This window comes from Mercenaria mercenaria, chromosome 17 (genome assembly GCF_021730395.1).
Source record: "Mercenaria mercenaria strain notata chromosome 17, MADL_Memer_1, whole genome shotgun sequence".
NCBI lineage: Eukaryota > Metazoa > Mollusca > Bivalvia > Venerida > Veneridae > Mercenaria > Mercenaria mercenaria.
The window spans coordinates 31,612,004-31,629,493 of record NC_069377.1 but is presented as its reverse complement, the minus strand read 5'-3'; the positions used below and the strand labels follow the sequence as shown (position 1 = coordinate 31,629,493).

The 17,490-nt window shown below is 32.8% G+C and overlaps 1 protein-coding gene across 1 annotated transcript; it reads right to left on the bottom strand.

Annotated features, from left to right (window-relative positions):
• Window positions 1-1,017: 1,017 nt before the first annotated feature.
• On the bottom strand, window positions 1,018-11,033 carry LOC123537418 (neuronal acetylcholine receptor subunit alpha-3-like). The gene is made up of 6 exons (XM_053527583.1): window positions 10,733-11,033; window positions 5,378-5,535; window positions 4,175-4,219; window positions 3,518-3,627; window positions 2,147-2,312; window positions 1,018-1,230 (listed from the first exon to the last, which is right to left on the bottom strand). The coding sequence occupies exons 1-6, from the start codon at window positions 10,761-10,763 to the stop codon at window positions 1,081-1,083; spliced, it is 660 nt and encodes a 219-aa protein (XP_053383558.1). The 5' UTR covers window positions 10,764-11,033; the 3' UTR covers window positions 1,018-1,080.
• Between the last annotated feature and the right edge of the window lie 6,457 nt (window positions 11,034-17,490).

Below are 17,490 nucleotides of genomic sequence, written 5' to 3'. Positions count from 1 at the left end.
ACACGAAAAAAAATCCCCCCCGAATAATAATGATTTCAAGAATTTGAAAAATGTTTTTCTGGGGGCAAAAAAAAAAAAATAATTACGCACCTTGACTATGTACCAGTATACTCATAACCCCCCTGTTGAAGAGAGCAAAGACTTTAAATTTTTAAAAAAAACATTTTTATATTTAAAAAATGTTTTCTTACAAGAAAACCCTCAAGTGTTTAAGTTTTTGGAAACTTTCGAACAAGTGTCATGACGACGGACAAAGACAATAAGACGTCAAAGCCCTTCCTTTTTTCTCCGCTTTTTTCGGGAAAATGAATAAAACGGTGCCTAATGCCAAAACAATTACGGGGAGAACATGTTCATAAGGGAGTACAAAATTTTTCTTGTCAAGTAAAAGTAAATTTTACCCAGGTAGCGGATGCCCAAAAATGTTCAAAAAAAAAATACTCACATTATATTAGACAGAAAACCCAGGATCATAAAACAAAGCTTATAAACAAAAAAAAAATGATTTTTTCCCAATTTGAAAAATTTGCCCTCAACACAACACACTGTATACCCTGCACCCTACACGTCGTTATTTTTCACGCAGAAATTATGCAAATTATGAAAACCGCCCCAAAAAGTAAAATTTCCCAAGTACACACTTCTCAAAAGTCCACAAAATAAAATGTCCACACCGCAATTTTTTTACGTTCGACACCCTAGGGTTTTCCCCACCCCTACACTTCCCGACTTTTCACACATTTAAAATTTTTTACACCATCAAATTTTCCTTATCGTGAAAAATACAAATAATAGGAGTCAATTTAAAAACTAGTCCCGTTGAACATTTGTAAAAAAAAACGCTATAAAAAGTTTTAAAAGGAAAAAAACAATAAATACTTCCAAAGTTGTCAAAATGTAACTTAATCTTGCTGGGACGAAAGGGAGGTAATGCACAATCCGAGAAGTTTTACAAGTTGAATAATTGTGATTTTCTTAATTTACTTTATTTGCTCAGTATCAAACGTTTCTTGTGTGAAAGACAAAACTTCGTGTAAAATTTGTTATATATATATATGCATTCCGATACAAAGCTGATTATTAGCAATCAAGTAAAATATACCTTGTTACATTTTCAACTGTAGATCTGGTGAGGTCCCATTCTCCATTTTCTTCGTACAGGTCAAGATTTATAGACGAAGCTGACCCTCCTAGGTTTAAATGACTTTCAATGAATAACCATGACGATACCTGAAACAGTGACATGATATTGTGAGGTACTTAGCAAACCAAGTTTAGTGAAATTAAAATACTTGTTCCAGAAACAAAAAACGGAAAAAGTAGTAGCAAAGTTAAGCAAAGTGACACAAACCATACGTGTAATAATTGTAATAATTTGCAAAACTGATTTTCTAACGCGATTTCATTTATTTTCCTAATAAACAAAGAAGACTGAAACTGATTATTATTGTGCAATAAAATTTGTTATAACGTCACAATCATTACGTTATTGCGCCAAACGACAAAGCGGCGCGCTGGAAAAGAAACCACATAAAACAGACAAATATTAGGTGAATGTCGTGAAGGATATAGATAATATTCCTTAAAATCGCGTTTGTATCGAAATAATATATCTCAGATAGTGATTTTCTCTTGAATAAAATCATTGTTTGTCGTTCAGGTGCGTATTGTTATATAATTTACCTCGCAACTAAACTCTTAACAAGGACTTTATGCAACTACAAACCATTGTTTGGGATATATCATTCTTTATTAATAAACAAACTATTTGCGACGTTCAATTCCGGCAAATCACGATTATATTTCCTTACCGACTGGTTCCAAGGAGCACACTGAAACAAGCATTTCCCACTGACAATATAAAAATGATATACAAATTAATTGCTGTGTTCCGTTTTCTCTTTGATGTGTATCCACTGTGAACAACATAACATATATTCTACATTAAAGCTTGATGCCTTTGAGTGATTACATTTCTTCTATCTCAATTCGTGAACAAGGAAACATGATACATATAAAATATCAAGACTCATGCAAAGTCAATTTACCACAGAGAACACGTTTCTCAATCATATGGATAATACTTAATGTTTGGATAGTGCGAGAGTTGAAAATAATCCCAGGTATATTAACATCATCAACTTACCACGAAGTAACAGGTCTGTGAATCAAATGGATAATACTGAATATTAATGGTGCACTGAGCCATGAAATTGGCAGGTGCCAACCAAATAACAAATCCACCATAGTATAAATATGCATTTACACTGGATAGATCAGAGTCATCATTCATCATCTGAATTTTGTCTGCACTGGAAAATATTCAAATAATGCTGCACGCAGACAGTTTTCATAACATGGAATAAGGTGAAGACATTCATAAAACGTTATGATATGAAATAATGCACAACGTTACGGTGCAGGTGACAAAACCAAAGCGGAACATTTATACGGTGTGGATTTTGATAAATCTTTTCACAGTGGTTAATAAATAAATTTACTATAATGTGATGTAATAAAATTTATATTTCTGCATGGCTGAATTTGAGATTTTCACACATGACTAAAAATTCCGTAAATTTCAATCTGGTTTCAAGAAGTTATTATCAGCTTATTCATTAACATATTCTAGCTTAGGAAAGATAACACGGGTGCGGTTTTAATATATCTAATATATTTACTCATGGGATGTCATTAATTCATAGGATGATTTTCATTTCCTTTTGCGAGTCAATGCTGTTTTCTATGTTATCCGACTTAACGACTTTACGCCATTACTTCCAGTTTATCACACGTGCATAACTACCTGACCCCCGCCGCACACCCCCCCCCCCCCACCCCCACCCCCATCCAAAAAAAGAAAAGCATTATGAATTCAAGAAATAATTAATAGCAAAAGAGTGCTTTAACAGTATTTATGCACGATGGGTGGTTATACGTCGGACGTAATAATTTCACGAGGACGCAGCCCAAGTTAAATCATTTGAACGAAGTATCACCACCCGAGTGTATAAATAGTGTTAAAACACGCTTGTGCTATAAATTATTTCGATTCTGATATACCCTTAATCTGAAACAGTAGATAAAATATAGAAGCGCTCTTTCTTGGTCGCAACAAAAAACATTGACTTCACCGCACGTTAATGTGACGTCATTCTAGCGTAAAAGTGTTTTAACAGAGGCAAGCATATTAGAATGCAAAATAAAAATCATTATTTAGGCTAAGAATGAAAATAAAAGACCTCTTTGATGACACTCGACAATTTCTGTAGGATTACGGATTATTGTTATGCAGTTCGTACGGAAATGAAATCTAGGACTTTCAGTGCAAACCGGATAATGCTGAACCTCTCATGGAGACTTATCATTACGGTCCTATTACCTTAATACTATTTCCTAATGTACCAGCAGGTTTTCTTATGTTATATCAGTATACTGTTCCCTATTTCGGCATTTAAATACCTTAAAGTTTAAATTGTTTAGGGTTGATTTGTTTGATCGGATGATAAATACTTACGCATTGTTGAGTACCAATGGCGGCGACCATATATCAGAAAGTAGTATATACGTTGTTTCCATCTGACCGTAATCTGAAGGTGTCCATGTAAGCCGGTTGTCTATCCAAGTCTTTAAATGTTTCAAGAAATAAAGTATGATATTATAATTATTATAGCTTTCTTGGTATTTCTTTTATTGTGGTTGTACTAATGTTTTGGAGAATCTAATTATCAGATTGGAACATTACAAGTTTCTTTGAAGCTCGATGCCTCTGTCTTATTGCCAGTTTTACATCAAGAACTTACCCTATGTAACATATCAAATATCATATCGAAACCTCTGTTCCAACTGCTCGATCTTCACTGTAGAAAATGTCAAAGGTAAATAACCTCGTGTAACATGAATGGAATTGTGTGAAGAATGCACTAACTGATTTGGAGAGTTAATTTTTGAGCTAATGCGTTTCGTATTTATTGCTTTGATACGTCACATAAATATCATTAATTTAAGATTTTAATATATTCAAGTAAAAAGGTATACATAATCGGAATCACTTTCATATCTCTTATCTAAACAACGTGTTATTTACATTTTCCGTATTTACAACTTTTTAATTTACCAGCATAACATTTAAGGGATTCACAAACCCTTCAAAATAATATTTTATCGTACTCACAACCAAAAGGAAGCCGACAACATGCAGCTGCTGAGTCACGATATTCTGAAAAGTACAATCATACCAATAAACGTGATTGTATGCTATAAACATGATTGTACACAATGAATAAAAATGTGAAATGTAAAAAATGTTTTATCATGTAGTGTGTGTACAAAGTTAGACTTAAATGAACTACTGTTGTTGTTGTTGTTGTACACTATAAACATGAATGTACACTATAAACATGAATGAACACTATGAATATGAAAATCACATAGAGATATGAATGTGCATAACAGATAGGAATGTACAAACAAGAGAAGGTATGATTGTACACTATCACAATGAAAAGCACAACATAAGTATGAGTGTACACTGAAAGGTACATACATATGAATATACACTAACATATAAAGCATGAAATGTACAGAAAAATATAAATGTACACTGTACTCTATAACATGAAAATAAAGATATAGTTAGAAATTACTGCACAGTGTAGTTTTGTTTGAATAAATGACGTATGCAAGGGGAAAAAAGAGACCAGTGGCTAATTTTTGTCTACGTTTTCCCGATGATTTAGACGCATGTCTTGAATATTCGCTTTCTGTCTTAACTACCTTGACTTGCACAATTGCAAACTTGCACAGTTGCAAAGTTGTCAGCTTAAGGTATCCGATCCACAAATAAACAAGTTTAATATAACAGTGCTATTAAAATATATCAAATATTGATGCCTGGTAAGCTCATAATTTTGGTATCATTTGAAAGTGTATTGTCTACTGAGAAAGAAAATATAAATTACATGACAAAATTATGTTATAGAATTTTAGTTTTTTTACTTTATTTCCTTTTTCTTCAATGATACTTCAACAGAAATCCAGTTACGACAGTGTAAGATTGATCATTTCGCAGCTTGAAAATATAACAATAATGACTCCTGGTCATCTTATTTATTCTTGTTCAGCAAACACAACTCTTTCAAATGGTACAAAAACATGGGGTCACCAGGCATTGAAATTTTACCTACTAGTATTTGTGGATTGGATACCTTAAAATATAGTGCTACTTGGCATTATTCGTCAATTAATGACTTAGAATTTGCTGTTCGTAATAAAACATTGCACATTCGAATACAAATGCGTGTACACTTGATAATATCACAACTCGTCTATAATGTACGAGTAGTGGTTGTTTACATAGATAACAATAAAAATTTACCAATTCTGTGATGTGCATCATTCCAAACGAGACATCAACTGATGTAGATTCCAATGGTCGAACTTTGGAGGAATAGTTGCTGGTAAGAGCACTTTGTAGGTTCATGGCATCGTACGCCGTGTACGCGGAGTTCACACATGACGTCATGTAGGGAACACCTGTAACAATCAGATCTTTTCAAATATTTAAGTTTACATTTTAAATTCAAATCATATTTATCAGTGGATTTCTGAAATTTAATTTACGTGACATTTTCTGATGACGGTCACTCGGTGGAATAAGTTTATATCTTACATATAATATAACATTTAAAGGTCCTCTAAATATGATCATTGAATAAATCAGCTGCTTATTTGAAGGTCAAGGAATGCCTGAAAATAAGTTAATTTCATATGAAAGCTATCCTCAAGCCTTTCATAACGCTGAAAAATCTTTTTAAGATCGGACCACTTTTGAAAAAGATATGGCAGTTTGAAATTTAAGAAAATGGCTATACATGGAGGCAGCCATTTTAGTGTGTTTATGATGTCATTTACACACTTCTGAATTATTTATTTAGCAAATACATGAACACTTTTTAAATTGACTAATTTCATATGTGTCTTGAGTGTAAGATGTAAAACATGGTAATTTATTTCATAATGGCTGGTAATTTAAGTAGAAAAATAAGTTTTATATATTTAGAAATTTAATAAATCTGCCATTTTGTTTCTATTGCCATGGAAACCAGATGGCTGCCATTTTGATCAAATATTTTAATGCTCATAACTTTAACATTTTTAAACCGATTTTGAAAATTCTTTCACTTCTTTAAATGATTTAAGAAATCCTAGCAGACGGAATTAACTTATGAACAACATTGCATTTCCCTTTAAACAATATTTGACTCATGGTATGTTTATATTAATAACTACAATGCACAGGGCCTGAACATGAAAAAAAAAAAAGAAAAAAATATTATGACAAAAATATGCTTAATATTATTCGTCCTAGTAGTGATGAACCGGACGTCATCCAGCCATTGTTGTCAAAATGTCTTTTCACTTGTCCGCTCGTCTACAGTTGTTTATTGCAGAATAAACAATCTTTATCATTCTTCTTTGTTTTACTCACAAACAAATGGAGACGTGTTAGAATCTATTATATCGTTATAGGAAATCAATGTACTCATTCAACTTCCTTACAATTAACGGATCAAAATGTTCTAGAATTTCCAATTATACGAGGCATGTAAAGGCTTTTTTTTTGTTTGTCCGATAGAAAAACATTAATTACGTTTAGATTGCCTTGTTGACAATGAAAGAAATGTGACACCAAATAATGTGTTTGTTATCAGTAAACACTGCTAGTATAATTTCCTGTCATTTTATGTTTTTAATTAGGATAAAATCAATTACATCCCATTTTCAGCGCTATCTCCTGCTCCAAATGTTGATCAATGTAGTCGACTTAACGTAAAGTGTAGTATTATACCGGACTTATTTTCTAATCTTAAGTCGTTAACCGATGTACTATATTTTGTTTCGAGAAACCAAAGATAAAGAGGTCACAGTTGCAATTTCTTTTTATGAACAGTTAATTACCCGTTTATGTATGCAATCTTAAGCAAGTGACACTTTCCTACTGTTCTATCCCCTTCTTCTGACAACACTTTGGTTTATCTTACCCTTTAATGGTTGCGTTATATGCCTCCACAGGATCGTTTTAGAGTTTTTATTACGTTCTTATCATGGGTTCTTTCAATTTTGTTTTATAGTATATATTATATAAGTGGTCCCTATACAATGCTGTCAAAGTCGTGATTTATCAAAAAATGTTATAAGTTATTATAATATAAAGAATGCTAACAATCTATATAATTTTCTGCACTGTCGAGTCTTATAACCCAGACATGTTATAGGATCTTATTGTACTTACATACTATCAGCAAACAACTTTACTTCTACACTGACATGTGGAAGAAATGTTTTACTTGTTCATTGGACCTTCTCATTAAAATAGAACAATATGAATACAATAAACGTTTTGTTCTAATTATTTGTACTGCTTTCTTCGCTTTGTTGGGTAATAGTTTTGATACGAATAAAGCACGCGAACAAATAGGGCCAGGCAGGGGTTTTATGCTTCATCATTATATTTTTCCGTTACGTGCTATTTTTAGATGTTGGTATCTTTATTTTGAACTTTATTTTTATTACTATTCTACCATGATAGTCCGAAAGAATGCACATAATTAGCTTTTGGCGATACATAATATTGAATAACATAAACTGTTTACAGCAAAATATATAAATATTTCATTTCTAAGTAAAGGAAACTATTCAGTTGTGTTTTTATTATTATTACATAGTGTAGCTATTTACCTTTGATCTTTTCATTGCGTAAACTATACTGTGTTGGTGCGCCGTATAAAACCCAAATAAATAAATAAATAAATTTCATTGCGATTTACATATTAATATTCATCACTGTCAGGAAATGTACTGATAACAGAAAAAAATCTATATTGATATAAGAACTGTGCTGACGTATATAACAGTATAGTTTTTAGCATAGAGCTGTATAGGAATGATATGGCGATATATAGAATTATACTTGTTTCCATGCGATCAAACAATTCGTCATCTTAGCGCAAAAAGTGAATAACTCCTTTAAGTCAATGCAATTATACACTTCTTGCGTTGAGGTGACGAATTAAGGGACACACAATGGTGCATTATCGCAAATATCATGGCGCTGTGTGAAATATCGGTTTCCTGCTAAAAGACCTCGATTAATATCTTCGACGGAAAACCCTTGATTGCACCTAACGTCATGACATTTGTGATAATGTACTCGTATCTGTCATTTAACTATTACATATACACCGTCTAAGAGCGAAAACTGCAAACAAAAACGAGTTAACTGTTTAAATGATTCATTTCAACAAAAAGATATTTTACCACTGTTTCGCAAAAATATTATTAAAATCAATATGACAGTAAGGCCAGTCAAAATGTATGTTTTGTTGACCTTTAAGGTACAAATCTACATTTATCATATTTAGAACTTTGACAAACAATGCGATAACTTAAAACACATCATAAAAACATTGCGATGCCATATTGCTGTTACTTGGGGCTTGAAGTAAATAACTCTAAAACAAAACGTTTTGTATTTCGAAAGAGGGAACCCATCAAATTAGAAGTGGTATTATGACAATGAACCATTAGAAGTTGTAAATGATTTTAATTATATAGGGGTTGTATTTAACTATACTGTTTCATACTGGTTCATTTGTTCTTAATAATCAGTGTATCGTTGGCAAATCTTTAAAGGCCATGAATGTTTAATAATATTAACAAATATGATATAACTCCATTTATATCGCTCAGCTGTTTGACTCGTTTGTAGGTTATTTTAAATCATACATGTCCAGTATGGGGTTTCTCAAAGTCTAAAGATCTTGAAAGAGGCCATCTTAAATTTTTTAAAACCATACTTGGCGTGAAACATAGTGCATGTAACGTTGCAACCTATGGTGAACTTGGGCGTCATCCCTTGTATATAAATAGATATGTCCATATTATTAAGTATTTGTTTAAATTATCAAATACAGATAATGTTATTTTAAAAGGTATTTACCAAAATTCTTTAGAACAGTGTAATCATTATGGTGTAAAAATTGGGCATACCATGTGAAATGCCTTCTTAACGAGCATGGTTTTACTGATGTTTGGAATTTATCAGGTCGATTTGAAGCCAAAACATTTGTACCCGTTATTAAACAAAAACGTATAGATTGTTTAAGCAAAAATGGTGTGCCGACATTACTGCAAATAATGTTTTAAACACTTTATATTCACATGTTAATTTTTTTTTTTTGGAAATTATTTGAATATATTATAAGTTGTTTACCGAATTATATCAATACATAAGTTACGTAACTATAGGGTCTGCCAGGTACGGCAGAGACAGGTAAGAACCACACGAACGAATTGTCAGTTATGTGATCTTAATGAGATTGAAGATGAATTTCATTTTGTTCTTAAATGTTTATAAAGAATTACATACAAAGTTCATTAAACGTTATTTCTATACTCGTACAAGTATTGCTACAATCAAGTAATAAATCTAGTCTAGCTAATTTGTGTAAATATATAACATTAGCTAATAACAAGAGAAATGAATTATTGCAATGAATGTAAAATCGTGTCTTGGAAATACCTGTGCGTTTGTTTGTGTTAACATTACTTATATAACATATACTGCCATTCAGTTGATCACCATGTATTATACTTCCTATACTTCTTGAATTCGTAAATGCAGATTATTTGTGAGCATTAATTTATGTATACTAGTATAACAAGATTGACACTTTTCTATTGTGATTTCGTTGTTATATTCTTGTACCATCCCAATGGTTAAAATCAGATTTTATTAATTCTCTGCAGATACTTTAAAGTCATTTTGCCTATCACCTGTACTGTATAATATTTGTAATATCATGTTGTATTAACAAGATACATGTATTGTATACGTTAATAAAGTATCTGTTCTGTTCTGTTCTGTTCTGTTTTGTTCATAAAATTATACTATCATATAGTTATTAAGGAAACACAAAATACGGCAAGTTTTGTAAATATGGCCGTTACCATTTGATATGTTGGTAAAGGATTGTGTAATGATACGATTTGATTGATTGGTTAATATTTACACGAAGACTAATTTTCGAATCTCGCGAATATACCAAAAATTAAACCCTCGCGAAAAGTTCTGCTTTTACAGTTTATAAAAGTCGTATCAATTTAAGTATTTCCTTGGTGACACACGGGCGATTAAGTATCTCAAGCATGAACAACTTTCACACTTAATAACATTTTCAATGGAAAATCGATATGCTTGAAGATCTGTATTAGATTAATTTCGCTAAAACCAGCAGTAATTTTGCTAGTTTAAAGAATAGACAACGAACATATAAATATTAAATGAAGGATGCGTACAAAAAATTGAATACTGTGGAACATTATAAAACAATCATTTTGCTTCTACGGGATTACAATGCACATGACTTATGCACATATAATTATAATATATACTTAAATATTTTATTTCCTGTCACAGGTGGATTCAATCGCCAACTGAACCAACTTTGCTACTATTTTGCTTTGCTGCGCGCATTTCTTCCAAACTGTCTTCGTATATGTGTAGATCGAGAGCTGAACCTAACTTGTTGAATTTAAAGAAACGAAGAAAGATTTTCTCGACATTTAATTACTTTATTTAGTTAACTTGAAATTTGTTAGTATTATGTCAGTCATCTGATAAGGTTCACGAAAAAAAGCAATTTGAAAGTAATGGTTTAATACTACTTACCAAACAAAAACAACAAATAAAACGACATCATTTTGGCAAAAATGTTACTCCTCGAAATGAATGAAGGTTAACTCTGTATCCTTAAAGTTTCTATTTACGACATGTCACTCTTTATTTATCAATATGAAAGTGTATTCCGTAACTCTAGTGTAATTTCCACTCTGCCATTTGGCACGAATATCAATAGAATATCAATAAGAAAATGATTTTGGTATCTTAAATATATCATTTTTAAACGTCCGCATGTTATTTTGTTATTTGGTAATACACCGAAGTATATAAATAAAACGTTTAAATGACACTTATAACAACGATAATTACAAATCTGCCAGTCACACAAAGAATTGATACCTTCTATATCAATATTTGATTTCAAATTGATTGGCACGGTAAGAGTTTGAACAAGTGCGATCGCTAATTGATAGCAAATTGGTTTAGTCATATATTTTATACGTACAGCTAATTGATTGCAGTGCTATTTTAGAGAAATGAATATGTATTCTGAATATTTGTAAAGAAATATCGAAGCCTGTATTAAATGGTAATACTGTATTCCAAAGCATGTAAACAGTAAGAGCGGTATCTATAATACCAATTCCAGCAGAAAGAACGCAGCGGTAGATACAAAGACTTGACTCATACATATTCAATAACCGCGTTTTCTATGGCAGTTAACTGCAGTTAACGGCTAATATGTTTCGATAAGTTAACTATATATTTTATCCAAATATTTAAATAACGCTAATTCTTGTCCTATTTAACTGTGATTTAACATTATTGTTTAGTTTAAACATTATGAAAATGAAATCAATGTATGCTTTACATGATGCATTATTGTGTCCCTGACTTCAAGTCACTTGCCCCATATCAATGTGGATTCGAACAAAGCAGAAAATAAAACAGTTAAAGCACTGAATGTAAAAGGTATCCAAGTAACGGATCAAACAATATTTTAAATGAACAATGAGATGTTTTAAACTGTTATTCAAGTGAATGAACTTTTTTGATGAAAGTACAAACGTACCAAAACTAAATGAAGAAGAAAAAGAATCATATGAGGGCCCTTTCACTCTTAATGAAATACAATATGCCATTAAAGAAATGAAAAATGAAAAAAGCCCCAGAACAGATGCAATAAATGTAGGGTTTTATAAAATATTTTGGAACAATATTAAAGATGATCTTTTAAAATCATTAAATCATTCTTTTAATTTAGGTACGCTTTCGGAGTTACAGAAGCAAAGCTTAATAACACATTTATCCAAATCAAATAAAGATTTAACTTTCCTCGGAAACTGGAGACCAATAAGTTTGTTGAATAACAGCAAAATCAATTGCTAACAGGTTGAAAAAAGGTTTTGAATTACATTATACATAAAAGTCAAACGGGTTTCATGAAAAATAGATACATTGGAGAAAATATAAGAATTTTACAAGAAAAAATAGAATATGCAGCAAATCATAACACTCCAGAATGCTCATATTCACTAACTTTGAGAAAGATTTTAACAGCATCAACCATACATTTATCCACAAAACTGTTGACTTTTTATACTTTGGAGAAACAATAAAACATTGGATAAAATTGTCTTACATCTCACCGATGAGTTGTGGATTTGTATCAAATTGTATTAATATTGAAAGGGGAGTAAGACAAGGATGTCCTTTAACACCCTACATATTTATTTAAACGACTGAAATTTTGTCATACCAAATCCGTCGTCATGAAAATATCAAAAGCATATAAATGTATGGGCAAACTTTTGAAAATACAATGTTTGTATGCAACAATACTTTTAGATTGAACTGAACAGAGTTTCAACAATACAATACACGTTTATGAATAATTTGGAAATATATCTGGCCTTAAACTAAATTACGAACAACGTAAAAATGTACAGTTCTCAAGAATCAACATGATCTTATTTATTCAAGGAAAAGGGATATGGAATGGGACTCCAAACATGCAAAATCACTTGGAATTACATGTATATTCCGGTCGAATCCAAAACTAACGAATGATATTAATTATAAAAGCAGATTTCAAGATTTTAAAACAAAATTAAACAATCCGAAAGTTAAATACCATAGCGAATATCAAAATTTTTATATCCTGATATTACCAAAGATAATAGGTAAGGGTAGATTTCTCGGAAGCACAAAGCACCACAAACACAGCCTAAGAGCCACGCATTTGCAAATTAGACCCCCAGTAAAAAGAAGCTGTAACGGAAAAAATCCAACAAGTACATTGTAATGTATACAAGATATAGATAGAGGGGGAGGAGGGGGTAAGGGGTAGAAAGGTGGGCGGGAGGCGGTGAAGGGGGAAGTGGGACAAGGATGAGAATGTTTCGTTCCTTAGTCGCAGTTACGTTACAATGTAAACCACAGCAGCGCAGGCATTCATGTACAAAAGACACACACACACACACACACACACACACATAACTAACTTACATAGATAAACAGACAAGTAAGATATAGCAACACTGTAGAGCACCACCCAAGACACACAGACGCACAAGCACACACACGCACACATATCAGCAGGGCGAAAACAACAATCGGACACTGCCTTTGGATTCCGGCAGCCAATGTTGTGAACACGATAACTTACTCGTAGTAAAAGGGAGGGGATGCAAAAGCAAAGGAGTGCAATTGCATAGGGAAAGGATGGGGGCGATATGGGGAGTGAGAAGAAAAAGGAAAGAAACGCTAAAGACAAACAAGACAACATGCGCAACACAAAATACAAGACAGACAAAAACAAGTTGAAAATAGGGGCACCGCCTCGGAACGGTCAGTAACCTATAAAGAAAACTGATATTACCTAAACTGACATATATTTTTTTCTGTTCTACCAAACCCACCAGTAAACAAACTTAAAATGTTAAAGGAAGAATCTTTCAATTTTATATGGGGGGATAAAAAAGGTACGGTTTAAAGAGTGTATTATGACACAAGATTACGAAAATGGCGGACTAAAAATGACAGATATCAACATATGCTTAAATTCGATAAATGCTCCATGAGTAAAACTGGTTAATAACTAAGGACAACATTGGGGATCGGAAACACATCTTCATGATTGAACTAAAGTCTAAAGGTGGAAGTACATTGTTTAAAAGTAATCTTAACGAAAATGCGAAAATGATGTAATTCAACTTAAAATCAAAAGACAGTTTCTAATGATATCATTAAAGTTTGGTGCGAGATAAATTATACAAATGAATTGAAAAACCTGACGAAACATGTTTTTGGAACGAACAACAGCGGCATAAAGCACAATGGTGAAACACTTAGCAGTATAACATGGATAAATAAAAGTATCATAAACATTTCTGATTTATATGTCAAGGACAATAAGACATTTAATTAAGACTTTTTACACAATTTATTGATCAATACAATATCGATCAAAAAGAATATCTGTATTACCATTAAATAATTGCATCTATCCCCAAGCAGCTGACTCAGTAAAAAGTAAAAAAATAATAAGTTGAATATCTTTAAAGTAATATGAACTGCAAAGTCAAATAAAGTAAGTAAATTGCTAACAAATATTAAGATTAAGCATATCCAGGAAACAGATAATGAGAAATATCAAAATAAGTGGGAATTATGTTTGCAACATACTCTAAACTGGAAAATATTTACATATTACCATTCATTTGTTGTAAGGACACAGAACTTCAAAAAAAAACTTTCTATTTAATTTTATCAAAGAAATTTAGCATCAAATTCTTTCTTATACAATGTAAGTTGTCGGAGTCAAACTTACGTTCATTTTGTTCTTGTGCAATTGAAAATATAGATCACCTATTTTTGGGAATGTCAATATGTGCAATACTACTGGAATTAAGTGTTTTCACTTTATCAATAGCAAACATTTTGATGTTAAAATTGAAAGGTCTTCAGCCTTTATGTGTTTGACGGATGACAGAAAAATATCATATATTATTCCTATGTTTGCAAAATATCAAATCTATTAATGTAAATTCAAGGAAATAACACCAATTTTGGAACTCTTCAAAATTAAATTTAACAACCAAATTAAGCTAGAACAAATGCTTGCGTTTAAAAACGACAAGTTAGAGATATTCAATCAAACTTAGCATAACTTCTTGGAATAAACAGACGAGAAAAACTGGTGCAACCCTGAACTTTTTCTTCTTCAGTTTTCCCCTGATCTTTCTTCCTTTTTTACATTTCGAAAATTATTTCAGTTTAGTAAGTTAAACATTTATTATTGTACATGTATTCTGAATAGTCAATTTAAACTTATTGTAAGGTCGATATGGGATGGTTCGTCGACCCATACTGACCGTTTTACGGCGAGAATTAATGGGGTTACCCTATTTTTAGGGCCCAAAACAAACAAGAGGGTCATGATGACCCTGGATCGCTCACCAGAGTAATATGAGCTACATGTTTCAAATGTCAAACTGATGATTTTTAGAAATTTTTTGGAAAATTTTCCGATGTACAATCAAGTAACCCCTGGAGCGGGGCCAATTTTACCCCGGGGGTCATATGAACAAAGTTTGTAGAAGTCTAATAGGCAATGTTACATATCGAATATCTAAGATCTAGGCCTTCTGGTTTATTTTAAGCAAATTTATAAAGATTTCCTTATGTACAATCAAGTAACCCCTGGGACTGGGTCAATTTGACCCTGGGGGGATCAAGATTTGAACAACTTTTGTAGAGGTCCACTAGGCAATGCTACATGTCAAATATCTAAGCTCACGTCTTTCTGGTTTATTTTTAGAAAATTTTGAAGATTTTTCTATGTACAATCAAGTAACCCCATGGGGCGGGGTCAATTTGACTCCGGGGGTCATGATTTGAAGAAATTTTGTAGAAGTCTACTAGGGAATGCTACAAGTCAAATATCTAAAATCTAGGTCTTTTGGTTTATTTTTAGAAAAATTTTGAGGATTTTCCTATGTAAAATCAAGTGACCCCTGGGGCGGGGTCAATTTTTACCCTGGGGGTAATGATTTGAACAAATGTTGTAGAGGTCCACTAGGCAATGCTACAAGTGAAATATCTAAGCTCTAGGCCTTCTAGTTTATTTTAAGAAAATTTTTGAAGATTTTCATATGTAAAATCAAGTGACCCCCAGGGCGGGGTCATGATTTGAACAATTTTAGTAGAAATCCACTAGGCAATGCTACATTTCAAATATCTAAGCTCTAGGGCTTCTACTTTTTGAGAAGAAGATTTTTTAAGATTTTCCTATGTAAAATCAAGTGACCCCTGGGTCGGGGTCAATTTTGACCCCGGGGGTCATGATTTGAATAAATTTTGTAGAGGTCCACTAGGCAATGCTACATGTGAAATATCTAAGCTCTAGGCCTTCTGGTTTATTTTTAGAATTTTTTTGAAGATTTTCATATGTAAAATCAAGTGACCCCTTGGGCGGGGTCAATTTTGACCCCGGGGTCATGATTTGAACAACTTTAGTAGAGGTCCGTTAAGCAATGCTACATGTCAAATATCTAAGGTCTAGGTCAAGAAGAAGATTTTTTAAGATTTTTCTATGTAAAATCAAGTGACCCCTGGGGCGGGGTCAATTTTGACCCCGGGTTCATGATTTGAATAAAATTGGCAGAGGTCCACTAGACAATGCTTCAAACCAAATATCTAAGCTCTAGAGCTCCTGGTTTTTGAGAAGAAGATTTTTAAAGTTTTTCCTTTCGGTTGCCATGGCAACCAGAGTTCTGCATAGAATTCAATTCTTTGAACAATTTTTAAAGAAGACCATCCAAGGAACATCCCTGTGAAGTTACATCAAAATTGGCCTGTTGGTTTAGGAGGAGATGTTGTTTAAAGGAAAGTGTGGACGGACGGACGGACGACGGACGGACGGACGGACGGACGCCGGAAGGTGAGCGATCACAATACCTCACCCTGAGCACTTTGTGCTCAGGTGAGCTAAAAAGGTCCTAGGGCTTTGATATTTGGTAGCATTATCCAGTGGTCCTCAAATTATCCCCCTATGGTCCAAAATAGCCCGCCCCGGGGGTACACATGTTTAATATAGACTTATATAGGGAACATCTTATTGTGCGAAACCACATGGCTTAGGGCTTTGATATCTAGTATGTAGCATTGCATAGTAGTCGTTTACCAAGATTGTTCAAATTATCTCCCTGGGGTTAAAAATGGCTCCGCCCCAGAGGCACACGTACACCGCCGTAGGAATACCAATGCGGGTGTCTCTAAATTTTATTTCGGTACTTATAACATGAGTAAATGTTGAGTTCTGCTCAATCCGGGGCTAGAGGGCGTGGATGGTAGCTTGCATTTCCACTACGGTCCATGGACAGTCTCAATCAAACCGAGCATGCAACATTTCATTTATGTCGTGTTGGGCGACCTGTGGTTTTCCGTCTTTTCTATTTTAACTGAGCCTGGTCATGAAAACGTTAGGAAAACCTGGTATAATAATAATAAAAAGTGAAACACCTTCTGTGCCCGCTAGCAAGGATATAGCAGAAATATGTTATAGTAATGCTATGAAATAGACTCCATAAGCTCAAAAGACGCGACATATTATCAGCACTGTACTCAACTAATTAGCGACTTTAACAGCCACAAAAGCAGATATTTAAAGCTTAATGTCGAAATAGAATAACAATTCTTTTTTGACACATGTAGCGCATAAAGAAGAAAGACGATGGAATAGATAGTCGCTTTAAATTAGTCTTAAGGATTTTCTAAAAGATTTTTCTTTTATGAGAGAAAAT